This window comes from Lissotriton helveticus, chromosome 6, assembly GCF_964261635.1.
Source record: "Lissotriton helveticus chromosome 6, aLisHel1.1, whole genome shotgun sequence".
Classification (NCBI taxonomy): domain Eukaryota; kingdom Metazoa; phylum Chordata; class Amphibia; order Caudata; family Salamandridae; genus Lissotriton; species Lissotriton helveticus.
Genome location: NC_136067.1, coordinates 108,271,941 through 108,293,154, shown reverse-complemented (window position 1 = coordinate 108,293,154; position 21,214 = coordinate 108,271,941). Strand labels below are relative to the sequence as shown.

General features: G+C 50.1%; 1 protein-coding gene across 2 annotated transcripts in view; it reads right to left on the bottom strand.

Annotated features, from left to right (window-relative positions):
- LOC144762300 (exportin-5-like) overlaps window positions 1-21,214 on the bottom strand; it is a 2,334,361-nt gene that overhangs the window by 1,082,257 nt on the left and 1,230,890 nt on the right. For both annotated transcript variants that reach the window (XM_078647447.1, XM_078647448.1), the window contains one exon: window positions 6,752-6,778. In XM_078647447.1, the coding sequence (XP_078503573.1) occupies window positions 6,752-6,778 (27 nt within the window). The remainder of the gene's footprint in view (window positions 1-6,751; window positions 6,779-21,214) is intronic.

Below are 21,214 nucleotides of genomic sequence, written 5' to 3'. Positions count from 1 at the left end.
CTTTTTGGGTCTCTTACCGTGTAAGGGGAGATCCTGGGGGTCACCTGGTCTTTAGAGAGCATGACATCCCTGAGGGAGGACATCATGCAAGACTTAATTTCTTGTTGCAGGAATTTTTTAAGCGAATCGTTAATGGGGGCAGGTGAGCTAGCAGTGGCATCATCAGAATCCACGTCAGACATGATGTGGTGAAGAAAGATTATTAACAGGTAAGGTAATAATTAGATCTCCCTATTACTCCTCTCCTTTTTTTTTTTTTTTTTTAATTGGTAGTCTTTTTTTTTTTTTTTTTGCAAGTGAAGCCTCAGGCTATTCCCCCTTTTTTTTTTTTTTTTTATATTTTATTTATATTAATTATATTAATTAAGGTAATTATTTAATTAACTAAGGTAATTATTCACAGGTGAAGGGGTATTTATGGTGAACAGTATAAGAAACGGTGGGATAATGGGGAAGTCAGGAGTTTTCCAGGCTACAGAGGGGCAGGGGAGTATTGAAGAAGTGAAGGGACGCTTAAGAGCGTGTTTAGACATTTTCCCAGATGAGAGCGCAGTGGTCGCAGGTCCCCGGCGGCTGGAGCAGAGCAACTGACGAGCTAAATCAGTTGCGCTCGAGCTCAGCCGCCGGGGGAAAGGAAAGTAGCTTGGCAGGGAAGGCACGCAACGCGGGTGTCGCGAGCGTGCTTTCCTCTAATCCCCAGCCGGGAAATGGATCCAAATCCCAAGCGCGTCTCTACCGCATGAAGCGCGTCTCTATCACAAGAGGCGGAGGTCCGCATGAAGCGGAGGCGTGATTAAGGTGGAAGGAAGGGGGTCAGAAAGCCGGTATGAGGGGAAGCGCGGTCGCGCGTTTTACAGGGGAGAAGGGAGGTGGACAACCATAAATTGGAAGTCCATTAGTAGGGAGGTGGGGTGGGAGGGGGGAAGCCTGCGCCACCCACCGCCATCAAGGTCTGTGCTGAGACACAGAATTGAAGGGAGAGCATGGCGAGGTTGCCAGAAAACGCTGGAAAAAAGCGGGTTAAGACAGTGAAAATGGTCTAAATAGGCATAAAGGTACCTGTTACACAATACAATTAAAATAAAGCGATATAGAGATAAAGATTAAAGCAAAATATATAAGTCTAAGCTTAAAGACAAGGAGCAAGTAATAGTAGTGACTTATCTGCTGGCGAGCCGCTTTTAAAAGAGGCAGATCATCTCCTAGATACATCCTTTGTTATGACTCTAGAACTTTATCCTTTGTGATGTAGTGCGGCTGTGTGAGTTGCTATTAAAGGATAAATGCATAATGTAGCCTCCGGTCTTGTAATGAAATTTGTTCCACCTGCAGGCGTATACCAAATTAGTGAAGGGACGCCTGGCTGCCAGAATGACATCACAGACTTCAGGAGGCAAGTCAAAAGGAACGAACTGCCACCGCTCAATCTCCACACAAAGAGGTGGAGGTTGGACAGGTTCGGGTGGAGGACCATCTCCTGCTGCCACAGAAGATCCTCCCGAAAAGCAGTCGGATCAGGGGAATCGATCGCCATACTGAGTAGCTCGTGATACCAAACTCTTCGAGCCCAGTCCGGTGCCACAAGAATGACTTGGGCCTGGTCGCACCTGATCTTCTTCAGCTCTCTGGGCAGAAGTGGTATAGGCGGAAAGGCGTACAACAGACCACAACTCCACTTGCGACGAAAAGCGTCGCCTAGTGAGTTCCGCCTTGGAAATCTCAACGTGCAGAATTGCTTGACATTGTGCGTTCTCTTCGGTGTCGAATAGATCTAACCAAAGCTCTCCCCACTGTCGAAACAGACCTTGTGCCACGTCCGAGTGTAGACGCCATTCGTGATCCATCATGCACCTGCGGCTGAGTTCGTCCACCTTGGCGTTCAGTGAACCTGCCAGGTGTTGAACCACCAGGGAAATGCCCTGCTGTTCCAGCCATGTCCATTGGCGCAGAGCCTCCTGACATAGGGTCCACGACCCCACCTCGCCCTGTTTGATGCAGTACAACATGGCGGTGGTGTTGTCTGTGAACACCTGCACCACTTTCCCTTTGACAGAGGGAAGGAATGCTTTCAGTGCAAGTCGGATCGCCCGAAGATTCAGATGGTTGGTATGGAGCCTGGATTCCGCCGGAGACCAGAGGTCTCTGATCATCGCCTCTCCCATGTGCCCCCCCCCCATCCCAGGAGGGACGCTTCCGTCACCACTGTGTGCTCCGTTTGGGTAAGGGAGAGGGATCTGCCCTGGACCCAATGTTGGTTCATTAGCCACCACTGCAGCTGTTGTGCAGTGCCCTCCGAGATCTGGACGTAATCGGACAGGTTCCCCTGATGCTGTGCCCAGTGGAACTTCAGGTCCCACTGCAGAGCCCGCATATGCCATCTGGCATGAGTAACTAGCAGGATGCAGGAGGCCATGAGGCCCAGCAGCCTCAGGGTCATCCTGACAGAAACCCAGGATAGAGGCCGAAAGATCGTAATCATAGTTTGAATATCCTGGACTCGCCGTTCAGGAGGATAGGCCCGAAATTGTGTCGTATCCAGAACTGCCCCGATGAAGAAGAGCTTCTGAGAGGTAATCTGGTACGACTTCGGCACATTGATGGAGAACCTAAGCAAATGCAGGAGGTCGGCCGTAGTCTGGAGGTGGGAGACGACCATCTGGGGCGAGCCCGCTTTTAACAGCCAGTCGTCGAGATAGGGAAAGACTGGAACCCCTGATCTGCGCAGATGAGCTGCGCCCACCACCACCACTTTCGTGAACACCCGAGGGGCGCTGGTAAGGCCAAAGGGGAGCAGGGTGAACTGAAAATGCTCGTGGCCTACCGTGAACCGCAGGTAACGCCGGTGGGCAGGCAGGACGGTAATGTGGAAAAATGCGTCCTGAAAGTCCAACGCTACCATCCAGTCTCCAGGCTCGAGAGCAGACAAGACCTGAGCAAGAGCTAGCATATTGAACTTCCGGAGCAAGCGATTGACGTCCCTGACGTCCAAGATAGGACGTAGGCCTTTGTCCTTCTTGGGCACCAGAAAATAGTGGGAATAATAACCACGTCCTACTTCTGGCATAGGAAGGCGCTTGATGGCCCCCTTGGCCAAGAGAGCCGCGCCTTCCTGTTGAAGAAGTGCCAAATGATCCGCCGACATGCGGTGGTACTGGGGTGGCATGGCTGAGGGGTAGTCTCGAATGGGAGGGAGTAGCCCCTTCAGACTATTTGTAATACCCACCTGTCCTTAGTGATGGTGCGCCAGTGGGAGCACTGGAATATGATGGGCCTGAAAGACCGGACTAGGAAGGTTTTGGGGCAGTGGTGGCCGGGGTAGAAGTGGACTCACTCACCCGCTGGCCACCTGACCCTCCTCTGAGGGTCCCACGTCTGCACTGAGACTGCTGCGGCCTGTGGCTCTGAAGCGAACGTGCTGGGCGCCCCTTCTGTGGCCACGAAAGGAGCGAAAAGCAGAAGGCAGAGGAGGGCGAGTGGCAAAAAGGCCCTAGGACTTGGCCTTAGCCAGCGAGTCCTGAAAATGCTCCAACGCGCTATCTGCCTTGTTGCCAAAAAGGCGAGTGCCATCAAAGGGCATGTCCATCAGGGTGTTCTGGACATCCCCCGAGAAGCCAGTAGTCCTCAGCCAGGTGTGGTGACCGAGTGCCACTGTTGTGGAAATCGCTCTGCCCAGCGAGTCGGCTGCGTCGAGGCCACATCGTATTGTGAACTTAGCTGCATCTCTCCCTTTAGCAATAGCCGGAGAGAGCACTGTCCGTGCCTCCTCCGGACCCTGAGGCAGCACACGCGCCACTGTATCCCACACAGAGTGGGAATAACGGCTCAAGAGGCATGCAGTGTTCACAGAACGCAGCCCTGAACTGGCGGAAGAAAAAATCTTCTTCCCAAATTGTTCCAGTCTCTTGGATTCCCTGTCCGGGGTGCGGATTTACCTGGGGACCCCGTTCCAACTGATGTGCTGCCGTTTTCTAAATTCTTGATCTGACCACGATTGTCTCACGTTACATGATGTGATTCTAAAAATGTTTGCTTTCTGATGAAATAAGACTACAAAAAATAGCCTTGAGAAAGCCCTGGCTCCATTTGCCGAATAGGGCGAAACACGTGTCGGATGTTCAGTCCTATGCTGTATGAATCAATTATCGAGTGGATTAAGGAAAAATGAGCACTAAAGAATAAAATCTTGAGAGAATCGTAAATAAAAAGAAATTTGCTCACACCTAACATCTGGTATTGTAATACTTGAGGAAAAATCACCCATTAAAGGGATTGGAGTATAATAATTTGGAAAAGGAGGAATAAATTGCTTACAACCCGTGCTTACCCTGTTTCAAAGGCTGGATAGGTCCAGAGCCTTAAGCTAAGTTTCCTACAAATAACTACGGATTTGGGATTCATATCCAGTTTAGGGATTCCTGGGCCTTTTCGTTTTTCTCATTTACTTCCGGGGTGCGGTAGTGAATGCGCTCTGGGAGTTTGAGGCTTGGACAACCAAACTCTCAGGGGTGGGGTGTTGGGAGAGGAAAATATGGTCGCCCGGGGCCAGGCGATGGGCCACGTTCCTATCAACAGGAGCCCCTGCCTGGACCAGGTGCCCAAAAGAACGTCAGAAAGTGCCTCATTAATGGGCAGCAGTGGCTCCGCAGAGGTAGCTGCCAGCTGAAGCACTTCTGTCAGGCGGTTAGTCCTGACGGCCACTGTAGGGAGTTGGAGGTGGAAGGCCTTGACTGCCATACGCAACACCACTGCATAACGTGCACCCTCGGAGTCCTCCCCTTCCTCCGAAGGCTGATGTATAGGCCGCAAAAAAAAGGAGGATGGACATAGAGGTAGAAAGGTCCCATCAGCTTCGGAATCGGTGTTGAGCGACTCCGTTCCGGCTCTGTGTCCATGTCGGGGCTGAAACCTGGGGCGTCCGGTGCAACGGGCGACGTCGGAGGTGGTGCCGCTGGGGTTGACGTTGGTGGAGGTGTAACGAGGTCAACCGGCGTCGACCGAGATCCAGGCCTGGATGCTTCGGGGCCCTGCCATGCCTGGGCCGGAGCCGCCAGCGATTCCGTAGCTGACAGCAGTTAAGGGCAGTTAATGCTCGCGCCCCAGGGAGTACAGACATACGCAATGTGGGTCTGTCACCGACCTCATCCAATGGCAGTCCCCGCAAGACTTGAAACCGGGCATCCCTACGACACCAGGAGTCGATCGACTCGAAAAAACAGAGACAAAAAGCCTAAAAAAACTCTGTCAAAAAATGACCGGGGGTACCACTCTCTCCTGGCCTGTGCTTGCTGGCGCGGAAAAAGAAAGAACTGACGTCAGCGGGCGAGGGCGGCGTCTAAGTAGCTGCTGCGACTTCATCTCGGAAGCCACGTGCCAACGACGGACACGGAGCCGCACAGCGCCACCTTCCGACGCGCAGGGGTATTGCTGACGAAAACTTTCAGGAGCCAGTCCGACGCCTGGGGGTAATTCTAAGACAAAGAATATATCACTACGTGTTTCTTTCAGATGGACTTATTCTGCCATCTTTTCTTGCGAAGTTACATTTTGAGTAATTCTAATAGACAAAGCACCGGGACGTTAAGTCCTGTGCGCTGTAGCCGTGTGCTCTATAACCACCCATTCATTAATTGCTTCATTCATTCATGTGTATTTTTATGTCATCCCTGTATCTACTCATTAAGCAGATCAGTAATTGGATTAAAATGTAAATCTTGCAGTCACCACAAATGAGCTGACTATTCATTTCAATTAATGGTGCTGCAGTCCTGGGGCAGCCGCTGTGCCTTTCATCAGTTCCAAGTACAGCTACAAAAAGGTGGCCACTACTGCACAACCCAGCCAACAACGCTTGCGTGTCAGCTTTCAGCGTGTCACTGCCCCAGAGCCGTGGATAGAAGAGGCGGCACAGGTAGCTCATCAAACTTAATGGACCGAGCACAGTAGCAACATCGGGCACGTCACCCATGCTGGTTACTGTCCGGCCTCTGAGGAGAGCACGCTGCCAGTCACATCAGTTCCCTCGCCCACCCCCCAAGATTTTCCTCCGTAATTTCAGATGGCTTTTTTTTACAACTGGTAGTCGTCTCCCACGAGTGCCGGACCCCACCCCATCCCTCCCGCCACCGCAGGTGTATGATTAATTTCAGCCAATTGTATTGTGGGGTTACAGAGCCCCACTTCTAGGCATCCAAATACACCTCCTTCCAAGCATCAATTCACAAACTGTGATCAAAGGGCACAATATATTAGGCTCACATGCAATGAAGCTTTGACAACAATACTAGACTGGCTTATTTTCTGAGTGTACGGATTGAAGAGAAAGCCTGACTACAGATGGTCTGTGCTTGAAGATTCTGTTGGCCACGACACTGATTCTACCTCAATAGGGTTAAGCAAAATTGTGCGGAGTACAATGTTATTTAAGCAGTAACCTTAGCAGCATTGCACTCAATGGTCAGAAAATACTGGCAGGAAATGGATACACCAACAAATATGTGATGCATACAAAACTGCACATTAGCAGCTAAATCATTCAAAATGGGACCTGGAAATATGAGCTCACAGCGGGCGCCAAGCTTGACCAAACATGCCTAATGCTAGGCAAATCAAGCCACACTGTTATACCCTCTTGGCCTTGTCACACAATATTGAAAGACTGTAAAACATCCTAACCACCAGTATAATATTAGATATAAAACAATAGACATTTTCATTTTATGTGATGTTTAAGTATAACATGGTGTGCCCTTACCTTGATCTCTTCAATAGTGTCAAATAACTAAAATGGGAGAAAAAAAAGATTACTCAAGACAACAGTTTGCACTATACACAAAGAGATGTACAATTATAAGACAGATTTCAAAGATAAACAGCATTTGTAAAAAGAATTCACATGTTGCATCCAAATATGTGAAAGCAGTGCACAACTAATGAGAAACCACTGCACCTCTGAACGATGACTACCTTTAGTCTAAGGGAGTATAAAACAAGAAGTACTGAGGTGTTTGTGATGTACTTGTTCACATTTTTGTAAAGCAAACTATTTAAGGTTACTTCTGAGTGTTAGCCCAGTCATTGGCTTTAGGAGGTATTTCAAAACTCTACATCTACATACTTCACAGCCATTTTCCATATCTAGGAAGATTTTATTTGACGGACATATGGGTTAGGTAGAAGACTGCAATTCTCTTGCTAGGATAGAAAAAGATCACATGAGCCAAGCATGTCGTAGGGGCGATTTCTCAAAATTAAACCAGTTACTCATGTTTGATTAACATTTTCTTCTGGATACTCAGACCTTCTTACTTACAGGCATCTGATAGGAGAAACATTCAACTTGGCGAGGTTCTCAGAGTATCCTGGACGGTGTCAAACCACTGTCTTCCTTTGAGCAGCAGCGACTTCAATGTTTGTCTTGCAACAAATTGCCATGTACTTATACAGGTGTGGGAAAATAATGGAGCCAAATTCAATCATAAGAAAAACAGTTAAAGTATTTGAGTATCCTCTGAGAAGGAGACATAGGATGATGACCAGAAAGAATCTCACATGGGTGAAAATTGCAGCCCTTTTTCAGACTAAGCTTTGACCCATCCAGAAGATTCTTCTCAGACAGCACAGACAAATGCATTGAGCAATTAGCCCTGAAGACAACTTAGACCCTTATCATCCAACACAAAGTATGCCACCTGCCCAGAAGATACTCCGGGCACTCTTTGGGTACAACAAGTGCAACTGTTCCACTGCCATATATGTGTGATGAGGTAATACAGATGCAAATTAAGGCTGGATGGTCGAAAAAGTTGTATGTAAATAAGTATGTTTATTTAAACCAAATCCACACCAGGTAAGTTCCAGGCTAGTTCCATTTAAAGCCCCATCAAAATAATGGCACAAGAAACTTAGCCCGTTTTGGAATGAGTTCCCACAAGTGCCAGATGTTTAACACACAAACCATAAAACAGTTGTAAATAATGATTATGTTACTTACTCAATAAGCATCTGCTATAGTGCTTTAGATCCCCATGGTCTGCATATTTCCGCCATCTAGTGCTGGATCGGATGTGTGCAAGTTCTTTGTCTTTGAAGAAGTCTTTCAAGTTACAAGACAAAGTGACTCCTCCTCTGGGTGATTGTGCGCCTGGGCATCAGCTGTTTGAATGGAGTGAAGGATCAGTAAAGAGATGTCCATGTAAATGAAATAGTGTAAAGGTACTGCAATGGCCAAAGTGTCCGGATCGGAGGGTGGGCACATGTGAATCTACAGTCCTACATGCCACGAACAGATGCTTACACATTAAGTAAAAATACATTTGATGACATGTGTAACTGAAGATACACATGCTCTGCATAGACTGTCCCTCTCCAAATGGAGAGGCTATCCTGTAGCTGTTGCTGTTGTCTGAAAGAGTACATAGCACTGAATGTCCTAAATTGGCTTATTGGTGGGCTTAAACATCCACAAAATAATGCTTAGAGAAAGTGTGGAGTGTAGACCATGTAGCTGCCTTACAAATATGAGCTATTGGATAATGGTCCGAAAAGTCATAGGATCCCCTATTTTACAGGTAGAGCGTGCCTTAGAAGGTGTAGGCAAAGTTCTTTTAGCTTTGGCATTACATGTCTGAATGCATTTAATCATCCATCTAGAAATGCTGGTCTTAGATATGGTCTTTCTTGTGTCTGTGTGTGCGGGGGGGGTGTGGAGGGGGGCGCATTGGGGGAGGGGAAGAGGTGAAAAAACAGTTTTGTTTTACCCAACTCTTTAGTTTTGTCAACATAATTCATTAGAGCTCTTTTGACATCTAGGGTATGAAGTGCTTTTTCTGCAACTAAATCCGGTTGCGAGAAGAAAACGGGTAACGTAACTGACTGATTGGGGTGGAAAGATGAAACCACTTTTGGAAGGAATTTGGGGTTGGTTCTAAGGACCACCCTATCCTTGTGCAGCGGGAAGAAAGGTTCCACTAAGATTAAGGTCTGGAGATCATGGACACGTCTAAGTGAGGTAATGGCCACTAAAAAGCAACCTTTCAAGACAAGAATTGTAGGGAACAGGTGTGCAATGTTTCAAATGGTGGACCCATAAGTTTGGGAAGTATTGTATTGAGATTCCATGTTGGTGCAGAAGGAACTCAGGGTGGAATTACTTTAAAGGCATTCCATGAACGCTTTAATAACTGGTACCTTGAACAAAATAAACATTGTCTACTTTGTAGATACAAAAGGGGGTGGTGATGGACGGAGCATCTGAATCAATCAAACACTCACACCCAGTCAAAAGATCTGGGTTTAATTCATCACCGTTCTTTAGCTCACTCTGCCACGCCAGTTCAGACATGGCTATATGCAAATCAGTCTGACCCTGTGCCTCATGGGAACAGTCCAGCCCGAACTGCCAAGCCATGCCTTCCCTGGACCGGAAACAAGCTTCCGAGGACCGTTTTCTGGCATTCCAGCCGTCTTCAGCCCGGCTTGCTTGAATCCAGTGGCAAAGTGAGCAAGGGACTCACGTCTGGGCAAACCCTGCCACACTTACGGCGGCCAAAAGCGGTACAAAAGGGGGTGGTGATGGACGGAGCATCTGAACCAATCAAACACTCACACCCAGTCAAAAGATCTGGGTTTAACCCATCACCGTTCTTTAGCCCACTCTGCCACCCCAGTTCAGACATGGCTATATTCAAATCAGTCTGATCCTGTGCCTCATGGGAACAGTCCAGCCCGAACTGCCAAGCCATGCCTTCCCTGGACCGTAAACAAGCTTCCGAGGACCGGTTTCTGGCATTCCAGCCGTCTTCAGCCCGGCTTGCTTGAATCCAGTGGCAAAGTGAGCAAGGGACTCACGTCTGAGCATCTACTTTGTAGATAGGCAGCAACTGCAGGTAAATGTACACATACAGAAGTGTAAGCGAGGTCAGACGTCTGCAAATGTTACTTACCCAGTAAGCATCTGTTCTTGGCATGTAGAGCTGTAGATTCACATGATTTGCATACTCCTGACATCTAGTGTTGGATCTAAAGGTTTGAAGTTGTTTTTCTTCAAAGAAGTCTTTCCTAATCACAAGGTAAAGTGACTCCTCCTTTCGGTGATAGTGCGCATGGTTATCGACTCCATTGTTAGAATGTTTTCCCGCAAGAAGGTGAGAATGGAGTAAGTAAGTGCAGTATAGAGATGTCCTTGCATTTGAATGCATAAAGAAGAACTGCAACATCTTCAAGTACCTGGGGATGAGTGTGGGTGCATGTGAATCTACGGCTCTACATGCCAAGAACAGATGCTTACTGGGTAAGTAACATTATCCGTTCAAGGCATGTGTGCTGTAGATACACATGCTTTGCATAGACTACAAAGCAGTATATTCCCAAAGCGGCAGCTAACCTGTAGATGCTGCAGTTGTTTTAAATAGTGTTTTAAGTACTGATTGACCTACATTAACTTGTTGTCTTGCTAACACATCTGCACAATACTGTTTGATAAATGTGTGTGGTGTAGACCATGTAGCTGCCTAACATATGTCAGCTAGAGGAATGTTTCCTAAAAAACGCCACAGAAGCCCCTTTTTAGGTCTTGGCCTGCGTAGGCTGCGCTTGCGCAGTCTCGCCGGTGAGATCTCATGTCTCTTACTGTGGGGCTTGAACGCGCCCCTCTTCTCCATTGGCTGGCTTCCTAAACAGAGGCTAGCCATTGGAGAAGAGGGGCGTCTGTCAGTTTAAGCCTTGTCATTTTGGGTTTCTGGGGCGTGTTTTTTAATGTTCTTTCTCTCCTCTTCCCGTTGGCTGGAATTTTACATTCCAGCCAATGGGAATAGGAGAGAAAGAAAACCACACCCCGAATCCGAAAATGACGGGGCTTTCTCCGAGGCATTTCTGCATGACCTCGGAGAAAGATAGTCGTCCTTTCCCCCTTGTTTCCGCAATGAAATCAGCCTTAACCACTCCTTCCCAACCTAGTTCTCTCCTTACAAGGTAAAGTTCGCATACTTAAATGCTCTCCAGTCGGGAGATGCGGGTGCGGGGCTGAATGTGTAACTGGCCTCTAGATGGAGGTTGTTTAAAGGCTGATTGACTCCGCTTCGTATGCCGCACAGCTTCAACATGGCTGTCTGAGCGCTCTTCCGTGCTACACGTCTTTTCTCGTCTCGCTGGCCATCTCTATGATCCTCGGCGGAGGGAGCGCCTCTATGACGTCATTGCCATGTCTTCCGAGGATTGAGGTTGGTGGAAACCGGGTTTGAGAGGTGCTTCGTCCGTGCACTTTTCCCTCCCGCCCTCCGTCCGTGCACATTGCCCTGCCTTCCTTCATCCGTGCACTTTGCACTCCCTCCCGCCTTTCGTCAGTGCACTTTACCCTCCCTCCCACCTGTCATCTGTGCAGTTTGCCCTTCCTCCTGCCATTCTTCTGTGAGTTGCCCTCCCGCCTGCCCTTCTTCCGTGCGCTTTGCCCTCACGCCTGCCCTTCTTCTGTGCGCTTTGCCCTCCCACCAGCCCTTCTTCTGTGAGCTTTGCCCTCCCGCCTGCCCTTCTTCCGCTTGCTTTGCCCTCCAGCCCGCCCTTCTTCCGTGTGGTTCGCCCTCCCGCCCGCCCTTCTTCCGTGCGCTTTGCCCTCCCGCCGCCCTTCTTCCGTGTGCTTTGCCCGCACTTCTTCTGTGCGCTCTGCCCTAAGCCCGGGAGCTTTGCTCTCCCGCCCGCCCTTTGTCTGTGCCCTATGCCCTCCCGCCCGCCCTTCTTCCTTGCGCTTTGCCCTCCTACCTGCCCTCCTTCCTTGCGCTTTGTCCTCCTGCCCGCCCTTCTTCCTTGCACTTTGCCCTCCCTTCCGCCCTTCGTCTGTGCACATTGCCCTCCCGCCTGCCCTTCTTCTGTGCGCTTTGCCCTCCCGCATGCCCTTCTTCTTGCGCTGTGCCCTCCCTTTGTTTTCAAGACAAATTTTAATTGTTTGTTTATTGTATAGTCTCTATAGACTACTGTTTTTTGAATCATTTTAATTTTTTTGTGTAATATCTTGTATACTGTATACCAATTTGTTGCAATCTCTCTGGATATTATTTGAAACTTGTAAAACATCATTTTTTAACTATTAAATGTATTAAAATCATGTGCAATGTTATGCAAAATATATCTCCTGTAGTATTTTTAGAAGCTGTGAATGTTCAAATTCAAACTTATTGTCATTTTGTTTAGGTCTTACAGAAATGTTGTGTAGCGGTATAAAACTTTAGATACACATTTGGTGGTTGTGCAGTAAAATAGTGCAGTGGGCGTTTGAATTTGATATTTTCTACCCCACGGGGAAATTCGTGTTTTGGGACACCTCCACTCTTTCTTAGCTTATTCCCCTGGTCCCTGAATCTTCATATCAGGGGGCCTCCTATACTTTTTGTCACATTGCCCTCCCTCCCTTCATCCGTGCACTTTTCCCTTCCTCCTGCCCTTCTTCTGTGCGATTTGCCTGCCTTCCTTGCACTTTGCCCTCCCGCCCGCCCTTTTTCCTTGCACTTTTGTCCTCCTTCCGCCCTTCGTCCGTGCACATTGCCCTCCCTTCATCCGTGCACTTTGCCTTCCCTCCCGCCGTACGTCAGTGCACTTTACCCTCCCTAATGTCATCTGTGCACTTTGCCCTTCCTCCTGCCCTTCTTCCGTGCGATTTGCCCTCCCGCCCGCCTTCCGTGCGATTTGCCTGCCCTTCTTCCGTGCGATTTGCCCTCCCCTCGCCCTTCTTCTGTGCGCTTCGCCCTCCAGCCTGCCCTTCTTCCGTGTGCTTTACCCTCCCACCCGCCCCTTCTTCCGTATGGTTTGCCCTCCCGCCCACCCTTCTTCTGTGTGGTTTGCCCTCCCGCCCACCCTTCTTCTGTGTGGTTTGCCCGCCCTTCTTCTGTGTGCTTTGCCCTCCCGCCCTTCTTCCGTGTGCTTTGCGCTCCCGCCTGCCCTTTTTCTGTGCGCTTTGCCCTCCCGCCTGCCCTTCTTCTGTGCGCTTTGCCCTCCCGCCTGCCCTTCTTCTGTGTGCTTTGCCCTCCCGCCTGCCCTTCTGTGCCCTCCCACCAGCCCTTCTTCCATGTGATTTGCCCTCCCGCCCTTCTTCCGGGTGCTTTGCGCTCCCGCCTGCCCTTCTTCTGTGCGCTTTGCCCTCCCGCCTGCCCTTCTTCTGTGTGCTTTGCCCTCCCGCCTGCCCTTCTTCCGCGTGCTCTACCCTCCAGCCTGCCCTTCTTCTGTGCGCTCCGCCCTCCTGTCGCCCTTCTGCCGTGCGCCCTGCCTAAGCCCGGGAGCTTTGCTCTTCCGCCCGCCCTTTGTCTGTGCCCTATGTCCTCCTGACTGCCTTTCGTCCGTGCCCTATGCTGTCCCGCCCGCCCTTTGTCTGTGCCCTATGTCCTCCTGCCTGCCTTTCGTCCGTGCCCTATGCTGTCCCGCCTGCCCTTTGTCTTGTAGTGTAGTTCCTATATTCCCAATAGGCTCTGCGCATTGGAATAATATATACAGCAGTTTAGATGTAGGACTGAGGTCATCTAGGTCTGACTATATTAGACGTAATTAGTTTTGCCAGCAAGCTCAGAGGTCACTAGAAACTTTCTCGAATAAACAAGGAGGAGTTTAACTTCCCTGGATAGACAAGAAGGGATTAGCTTCTGACAACCATAAAACATGACAACTTTGCTCCCTCAGAATAAGAGTGTATCTCTAGAGTCATGTGAAAACAATAGACAGCTATTTCACTCAGTCAATTGTGCATACTTAGTTTCACCAGAGTGCAGAGAAATAGAGAGACGGGCGTTTTCAATAAAAGGTGGTATTTATTGAGCAGTCTTCTTTCTCATGCAAGAAAAATGAATTGCCACAATTGCAATACTTATAGTAAAGTGCGTACAGTAAAAGGAGTATTATAAAATAATACTGTAAAAGCATTGATATGGTTTCTTAGCCATATGATACTTTAAAATAGATAAAATATATACATACATAAATACATTGACTAACATACTCAACTGGTGCTTCTAAATACGCCTACCCCGGTGTACTTGACCTAAGCCTAATACGTGGGAAGGAGTAAAAAAGTAGCAGTTTAAGTTAAGTTGGTTTTGCCAAGAATCTGAATCAAGAATTCTCTTTAAGGGTTTAGTCAGCTCCGTACCTGGGTAATAGAAAGCAGGGGGTCTGGTATCTCTCTCTCAGGACTCGATATCCCAGCAACCCGCAAGGGCGGCTGAAAACACCAGAGCTGGATTTTCTCGGCTGGAGAAAAAGACAGCTTCTCTCTCAGTGCGTTAAAAGGGAGGGCGGCATCCGTGGGCTCTCGCATCAGCTGGGCTCTCGGGCAAGTAGATAGCCGCTCTGCTCCAAACCACCGTGTGTTTGCTTAAGGCAACGTTGATATATTTATACCTGAAAGGTGCCGGGTTTGACGTAAGGTTGGACATAAGACGTCAATAAAGATGTCACTAAGAACTGACTTTCAGTGTTCACAGGAGTTCTAGGACAAATGTTATATGTTATGTACGATCTCTTCTATAGCGCACGGCTACCCTGGCGGGTGTCCCGGCGCTTTGGCAAAGAGATCTGAGTCCCAAAACATCCCAACAGCGACTTGTAAATGGTCATGGAAATCACGCGGAGAAGAGCCATGTCTTCAACTCCTTTCTAAAGGTGAGGAGGCTATTTGCTTTCCTCAACGAGATCGGGAGTCCATTCCAATGGAGGGCCGCTAGATAGCAGAACGACCGTCCTCCCATCCAGGCTCGTTTGATAGGCGGGACCACCATCGTGGCTAAAGTAGCCGATCGCAGCGTCCTCCTAGGTGCATAGAAAGCCATTCGCTTCTTGATGTAATTAGGGCCTACAGAGTGAAGGGCTTTAAACGCCAGAGTAAGGGTTTTAAAAATGACTCTTTTAGAAATGGGGAGCCAGTGTAACTCTTTAAGCAGATTGGAGGCTCTAGCTCTACGAGGAAGTCCAAAAATGGCTCTTGCAGCCGAGTTCTGGACTATTTGTAATCTTGTCAACAGATATTTCGGCAATCCCGCATACAAGGCGTTAGCATAATCAAGTCGTGATCCTATTAACGCCTGAACCACGATTTTTTTGTATTGCAGGGATAGCATCGGTAGAAATTTTCTGACCTCAGGATGCTGAAACATTTCCCTGATAGCCCATTGATCTGGGCTCTGAAAGAGAGGTCGACATCACAGATCACACCAAGATTTTTGGCTTGCGTCGACACTTTCTCAGGAGGGAACATGTCCTGAGGCCACCATGATTTCCAGCATGCATCAGGAGCACACCCGAAAAAGAGCAACTCAGACTTGTCTGAGTTGCATTTTAAGCTATGCTGTTGGAACCACGCAAAGACAGAACTGAGACAGTCCCGGATTCTAGCCCCATCCAAAGCCTCTCCTTTCCTGCAAGTGAACAGGAGCTGGGTGTCGTCAGCGTAGGATATGACCTGGGCACCAAAAGCCTCCGCCACCGCCGCCAGAGGGGCCATATAGATATTAAAAAGGGTGGGGCTCAGAATGGACCCTTGAGGAACCCCCACCTCTAGCGGCGGCATTTCAGCAGAGAACGGTGGTGCCCAGATCACCTGTCGGCGGTCCGAAAGAAAGGATTTAAACCAATCCAACACCGTCCCACGAAACCCGATCTCCCAGAGTCTTAAAAGGAGACAGTCATGTGGGACGGTGTCGAAAGCCGCCGACAGATCCAGCATAACTAATACAGCCTTGCCCCCTAGATCGAGAGTCTCCCTGATAGCTTCGGTGACCTCCAGAAGGGCAGTCTCCGTGCTATAGTTAGCACGAAAACCCGATTGTGTATCATGGAGGATATTATTGCTCTCGATGAAGTTGGTAATCGAGAGCTGCACATGTTTTTCAACAACCTTCGCTAGAGCAGGGAGAAGGGAGATCTGTCTGTAATTAGCATGCGTCATGGGGTCTAGAGTAGGCTTTTTGATGAGTGGCAGAATCAGCGCATGTTTCCATGCAAATCAAAACAGAAGCATGGGGATTTCCCAGGTTGCTGGAGGTTTGCTTTGTTTAAAGAACGCGTTGTACTCTCTAGGAGTCTGGGGAAGTAGCCTTGCTTAATTTGGACTGCATGGGCTACGACTAAATATGGATAAGATTCTTATGCCTTTATAAGGATATTATTTATTATAGCCATACAAGGGCATAATTTAGGAATATTGAATTAGGGTCCTAGATAGAAATACAACAGTCTGTGCCCTATGCCCTCCTGCCTGCCCTTCTTCCTTGTGCTTTGCCCTCCTGCCCTTCTACCTTGCGCTTTGTCCTCCCGCCCGCCCTTCGTCCGTGCACTTTGCCCTCCCGCCCTTCGTCCGTGCACTTTGCCCTCCCGCCCGCCCTTCATCCGTGCACTGTGCACTTTGCCCTTCGTCAGTGCACTTGGCCTTCCCTCGTTGTGCTTGCTTTTCTGCCCCCTGTTCCCTCGTTGTGCTTGCTTTTCTGTTCCCTCGTTGTGCTTGCTTTCCTGCCCCCTGTTTCCTCGTTGTGCTTGCTTTTCTGCCCCCTGTTCCCTCGTTCTGCTTGCTTTTCTGCCCCCGTTCCCTCGTTGTGCTTGCCTTTCTGCCCCATTCCATCGTTGTGCATGCTTTTCTGCACCCTGTTCCCTCGTTGTGCTTGCTTTTTCTGCCCTCTGTTCCCTCGTTGTGATCGTTTTTTCTGGCCTCTGTTCCCTGTGTGTGTGTGTGTGTGTGTGTGTGTGTGTGTCTCTGTGTGTGTGTGTGTGTGTGTGTCTCTGTGTGTGTGTGTGTCTCTGTGTGTGTGTGTGTGTGTCTCTCTGTCTGTGTGTATGTGTCTCTGTGTGTGTGTGTCTCTGTGTGTGTGTGTCTCTGTGTGTGTGTCTCTGTGTGTGTGTCTCTGTGTGTGTGTGTGTGTGTGTGTGTCTCTGTGTGTGTGTGGGGGGGGCTCTGTGTGTGTGTGTGGGTGTGGGTGGGCTCTGTGTGTGTGTGTGGGTGGGCTGTGTGGGTGGGTGGGTGGGCTGTGTGGGTGGGTGGGCTCTGTGTGGGTGGGTGGGCTCTGTGTGTGGGTGGGTGGGCTCTGTGTGTGGGTGGGTGGGCTCTGTGTGTGGGTGGGTGGGCTCTGTGTGTGGGTGGGTGGGCTCTGTGTGTGGGTGGGTGGGTGGGCTCTGTGTGTGGGTGGGTGGGTGGGCTCTGTGTGTGGGTGGGTGGGCTCTGTGTGTGTGGGCTCTGTGTGTGTGGGTGGGTGGGCTCTGTGTGTGTATGGGTGGGTGTGTGGGGGGGCTCTGTGTGTGTGTGGGGGGCTCTGTGTGTGTGTGGGGGGCTCTGTGTGTGTGTGGGGGGCTCTGTGTGTGTGGGGGGGGCGCTGTGTGTGTGGGGCTCTGTGTGTGTGGGGCTCTGTGTGTGTGGGGCTCTGTGTGTGTGGGGCTCTGTGTGTGTGGGGCTCTGTGTGTGTGGGGCTCTGTGTGTGTGGGGCTCTGTGTGTGTGGGGCTCTGTGTGTGTGTGTCTCTGTGTGTGTGTGTCTCTCTGTGTGTGTGTCTCTCTGTGTGTGTGTGTGTCTCTGTGTGTGTGTGTGTGTCTCTCTGTGTGTGTGTGTGTGTCTCTCTGTGTGTGTGGGGGGGGCTCTGTGTGTGTGTGTGGGGGGCTCTGTGTGTGTGTGTGTTTGGGGGGGCTCTGTGTGTGTGTGTGTGTGGGGGGGGGCTCTGTGTGTGTGTGTGTGTGGGGGGCTCTGTGTGTGTGTGTGGGGGGCTCTGTGTGTGTGGGGGGGGCTCTGTGTGTGTGGGGGGGGGCTCTGTGTGTGTGTGGGGGGGTTCTGTGTGTGTGTGGGGGGGGTTCTGTGTGTGTGTGGGGGGGCTCTGTGTGGGGGGGCTCTGTGTGGGGGGGCTCTGTGTGGGGGGGGCTCTGTGTGGGGGGGGCTCTGTGTGGGGGGGCTCTGTGTGGGGGGGCTCTGTGTGTGGGGGGCTCTGTGTGTGGGGGGGCTCTGTGTGTGGGGGGGCTCTGTGTGTGGGGGGGCTCTGTGTGTGGGGGGGCTCTGTGTGTGGGGGGGGCTCTGTGTGTGGGGGGGCTCTGTGTGTGGGGGGGGCTCTGTGTGTGGGGGGGGCTCTGTGTGTGGGGGGGGCTCTGTGTGTGTGGGGGGGCTCTGTGTGTGTGGGGGGGCTCTGTGTGTGTGGGGGGGCTCTGTGTGTGGGGGGGGGGCTCTGTGTGTGTGGGGGGGGCTCTGTGTGTGGGGGGGGGGCTCTGTGTGTGTGGGGGGGGCTCTGTGTGTGTGGGGGGGCTCTGTGTGGGTGGGCGGGCTCTGTGTGTGTGTGGGTGGGTGGGTGGGCTCTGTGTGTGGGTGGGTGGGTGGGCTCTGTGTGTATGTGGGTGGGTGGGCTCTGTGTGGGTGGGTGGGTGGGCTCTGTGTGGGTGGGTGGGCTCTGTGTGGGTGGGTGGGGTGTGGGTGGGTGGGCTCTGTGTGTGTGTGGGTGTGGGTGGGCTCTGTGTGTGTGTGGGTGGGCTGTGTGGGTGGGTGGGTGGGCTGTGTGGGTGGGTGGGCTCTGTGTGTGTGTGGGTGGGTGGGCTCTGTGTGTGTGTGTGGGTGGGTGGGCTCTGTGTGTGTGTGGGTGGGTGGGCTCTGTGTGTGGGTGGGTGGGTGGGCTCTGTGTGTGGGTGGGTGGGTGGGCTCTGTGTGTGGGTGGGCTCTGTGGGTGGGTGGGCTCTGTGGGTGGGTGGGTGGGCTCTGTGGGTGGGTGGGTGGGTGGGCTCTGTGGGTGGGTGGGTGGGTGGGCTCTGTGGGTGGGTGGGTGGGTGGGCTCTGTGTGTGTGTGGGTGGGCTCTGTGTGTGTGTGGGTGGGTGTGTGGGGGGGCTCTGTGTGTGGGGGGGCTCTGTGTGTGTGGGGGGGGGCTCTGTGTGTGTGTGGGGGGCTCTGTGTGTGTGTGGGGGGCTCTGTGTGTGTGTGGGGCTCTGTGTGTGTGGGGCTCTGTGTGTGTGGGGCTCTGTGTGTGTGGGGCTCTGTGTGTGTGGGGCTCTGTGTGTGTGGGGCTCTGTGTGTGTGTGGGGCTCTGTGTGTGTGTGGGGCTCTGTGTGTGTGTGGGGCTCTGTGTGTGTGTGGGGCTCTGTGTGTGTGTGGGGCTCTGTGTGGGGCTCTGTGTGTGTGGGGCTCTGTGTGTGTGGGGCTCTGTGTGTGTGGGGCTCTGTGTGTGTGGGGCTGTAAATGACAATGCCATTTATTTTTAGGTTTTAAAAACCAAAACATAAATAAAAATAATGTCATGAGCAATGCCAATAGCTCTAACGTTAACAATGCCAAGACCATTGCATTGTAAATGCTTGTTTGTGAATGGAATGGGCTCTAGGGGGTATGGATAAAGTTATTTGAGATTTAGCGTAGCATGTTGGAATGTATTTAACAATATATCATGTAATACCAGATTTAGAAATGGGATTGCCTTTGTGAGGTGGAGCAAATACTACAAATAGTTGTTTTGCGAAAATCTTTTGTCCTAGCTCTGTAGTACAATAAAGCTCTTTTTACGTCAAGCGTGTCAAGAGTGTGTTCTGCTACAGAATCAGGTTGAGGAAAAAACACAGTTAACAACCGATGGATTTATATGACATGCAAAAACCACTTTGGGGAGAAATTTAGGGGTGGGGCAGAGAACTACCCCGTCTTTGTGTAGCTGAAAGAAGGGTTCTTCTAATGTTAAAGCCTGTAGTTGACCTACTCTCCATAATGAGGTGATTGCGATGAGGAAAGTAACTTTACATGAGAGAAACTGCAAAGGCCTCTTGTGCAAATGTTCAAAAGGTCGACTCATGAGCTTTGGAAGGACAATATTGAGATTCCATACTGGGGCAGGATAAATCCTTGGTGGTTATTACTCTTGATAGGTAGAACTCGGACTAGTGACAAATGTTGCCTGTTCTACAAATACGCAGCTACTGCTGCGAGATGCGAAAAAGATGTACAAGATAGTCCAGTTTGTTGTAAGTGTAACAAGTGACAGATAATGTTTTGTATAGAATCATATAGAGGACTGAGTTTGTTGTTATTGCAGTAGACAACAAATATTTTCCACTTTGCTGCGTAGCAAGATCTGGTGGTAGGCTTTCTTGCTTTTTTTTTTTTTTAGAATATTCATACAATCTGGTGGTAGATTTAAATAACAAAACTCTAGGACTTCAGGAGCCAGATCGCTAAGTTCAGTTCTTTGGCATTTGGATGTCTGATTTCTCCACGGTTCTGTGGGAGGAGCCTGGAGGTGAGGTGCACCTTTTGATGTGTAACTAGTGACAGCTCCAACAAAGTGGTGTACGATCATTGACGTGCCCATGTGGGAGCTACTAGAATTAGTGTGAGAGATGTTTGCCTGCGCTTCCGAACCAGACACGGAATGAGTGGGAGAGGTGGAAAAGCATAGGCTAATATCCCTGATCAGTTCATTCCTAGGGCATTGCCTGGATCCAAAGCTTGGGCATTTTGCGTTGTCGACCGTGGCGAACACGTCTATTTGTGGGAATCCCCATTGTTGAAAGTATGGAAGGATAACCTGGGGATGAAGTTACCACTCGTGAATATGCAGTCTCCTTCTGCCAAGGAGATCGGCAATCTGATTGTTCACTCCTGAGATGTGTTCTGCTAGAAGATAAGTCCTGTGATGGATGGCCCATCTCCAAATGGTCTGAGAAAGTCGTTACAATTTGAGAGGGTACATCACTCCCTGCTTTTGCACATAATACATTGCTGTCATGTTGTCTGTTCGGACTACAACAGTTTTGCCTATTAGGTGAGTTTAAAAAACTTTGAGCGCTAGAAAAAGTGCTAGAAGCTCCAGATAGGTTATGCGGAGACTGTTGTGCTTGTTGCTCCACAGGCCTTGTATTGTGTAATGTTGGAGATGGGCACCTCATACCTGTCATAGACACGTCTGCTGTGAGCACGATCTGTGGAATAGGGTTGATGAAAGGTCATCCTTTTAATACATTTTGTGGGTTCCACCACTGCAGATAACAATGGCTACGGCCGTCTACCAAAACTAGATCGGTTAATTGACCCATCGACTGATTCTACTGATGTACAAAACACTGTTGTACGGGACGCATGTGAAGTCTTGCATGGGGGTCAACTGCGATTCAAGACGCCATCATTCCCTGCAGTTGCATGAACACTGGCTGGTAAGGCTTGTTTGGATGGAAACTGTAGTATCATAGCCTGAATATTGTGAATTCTGGCTACATTGGGAGAGGCTAGAGCTTTGACTGTGTATAT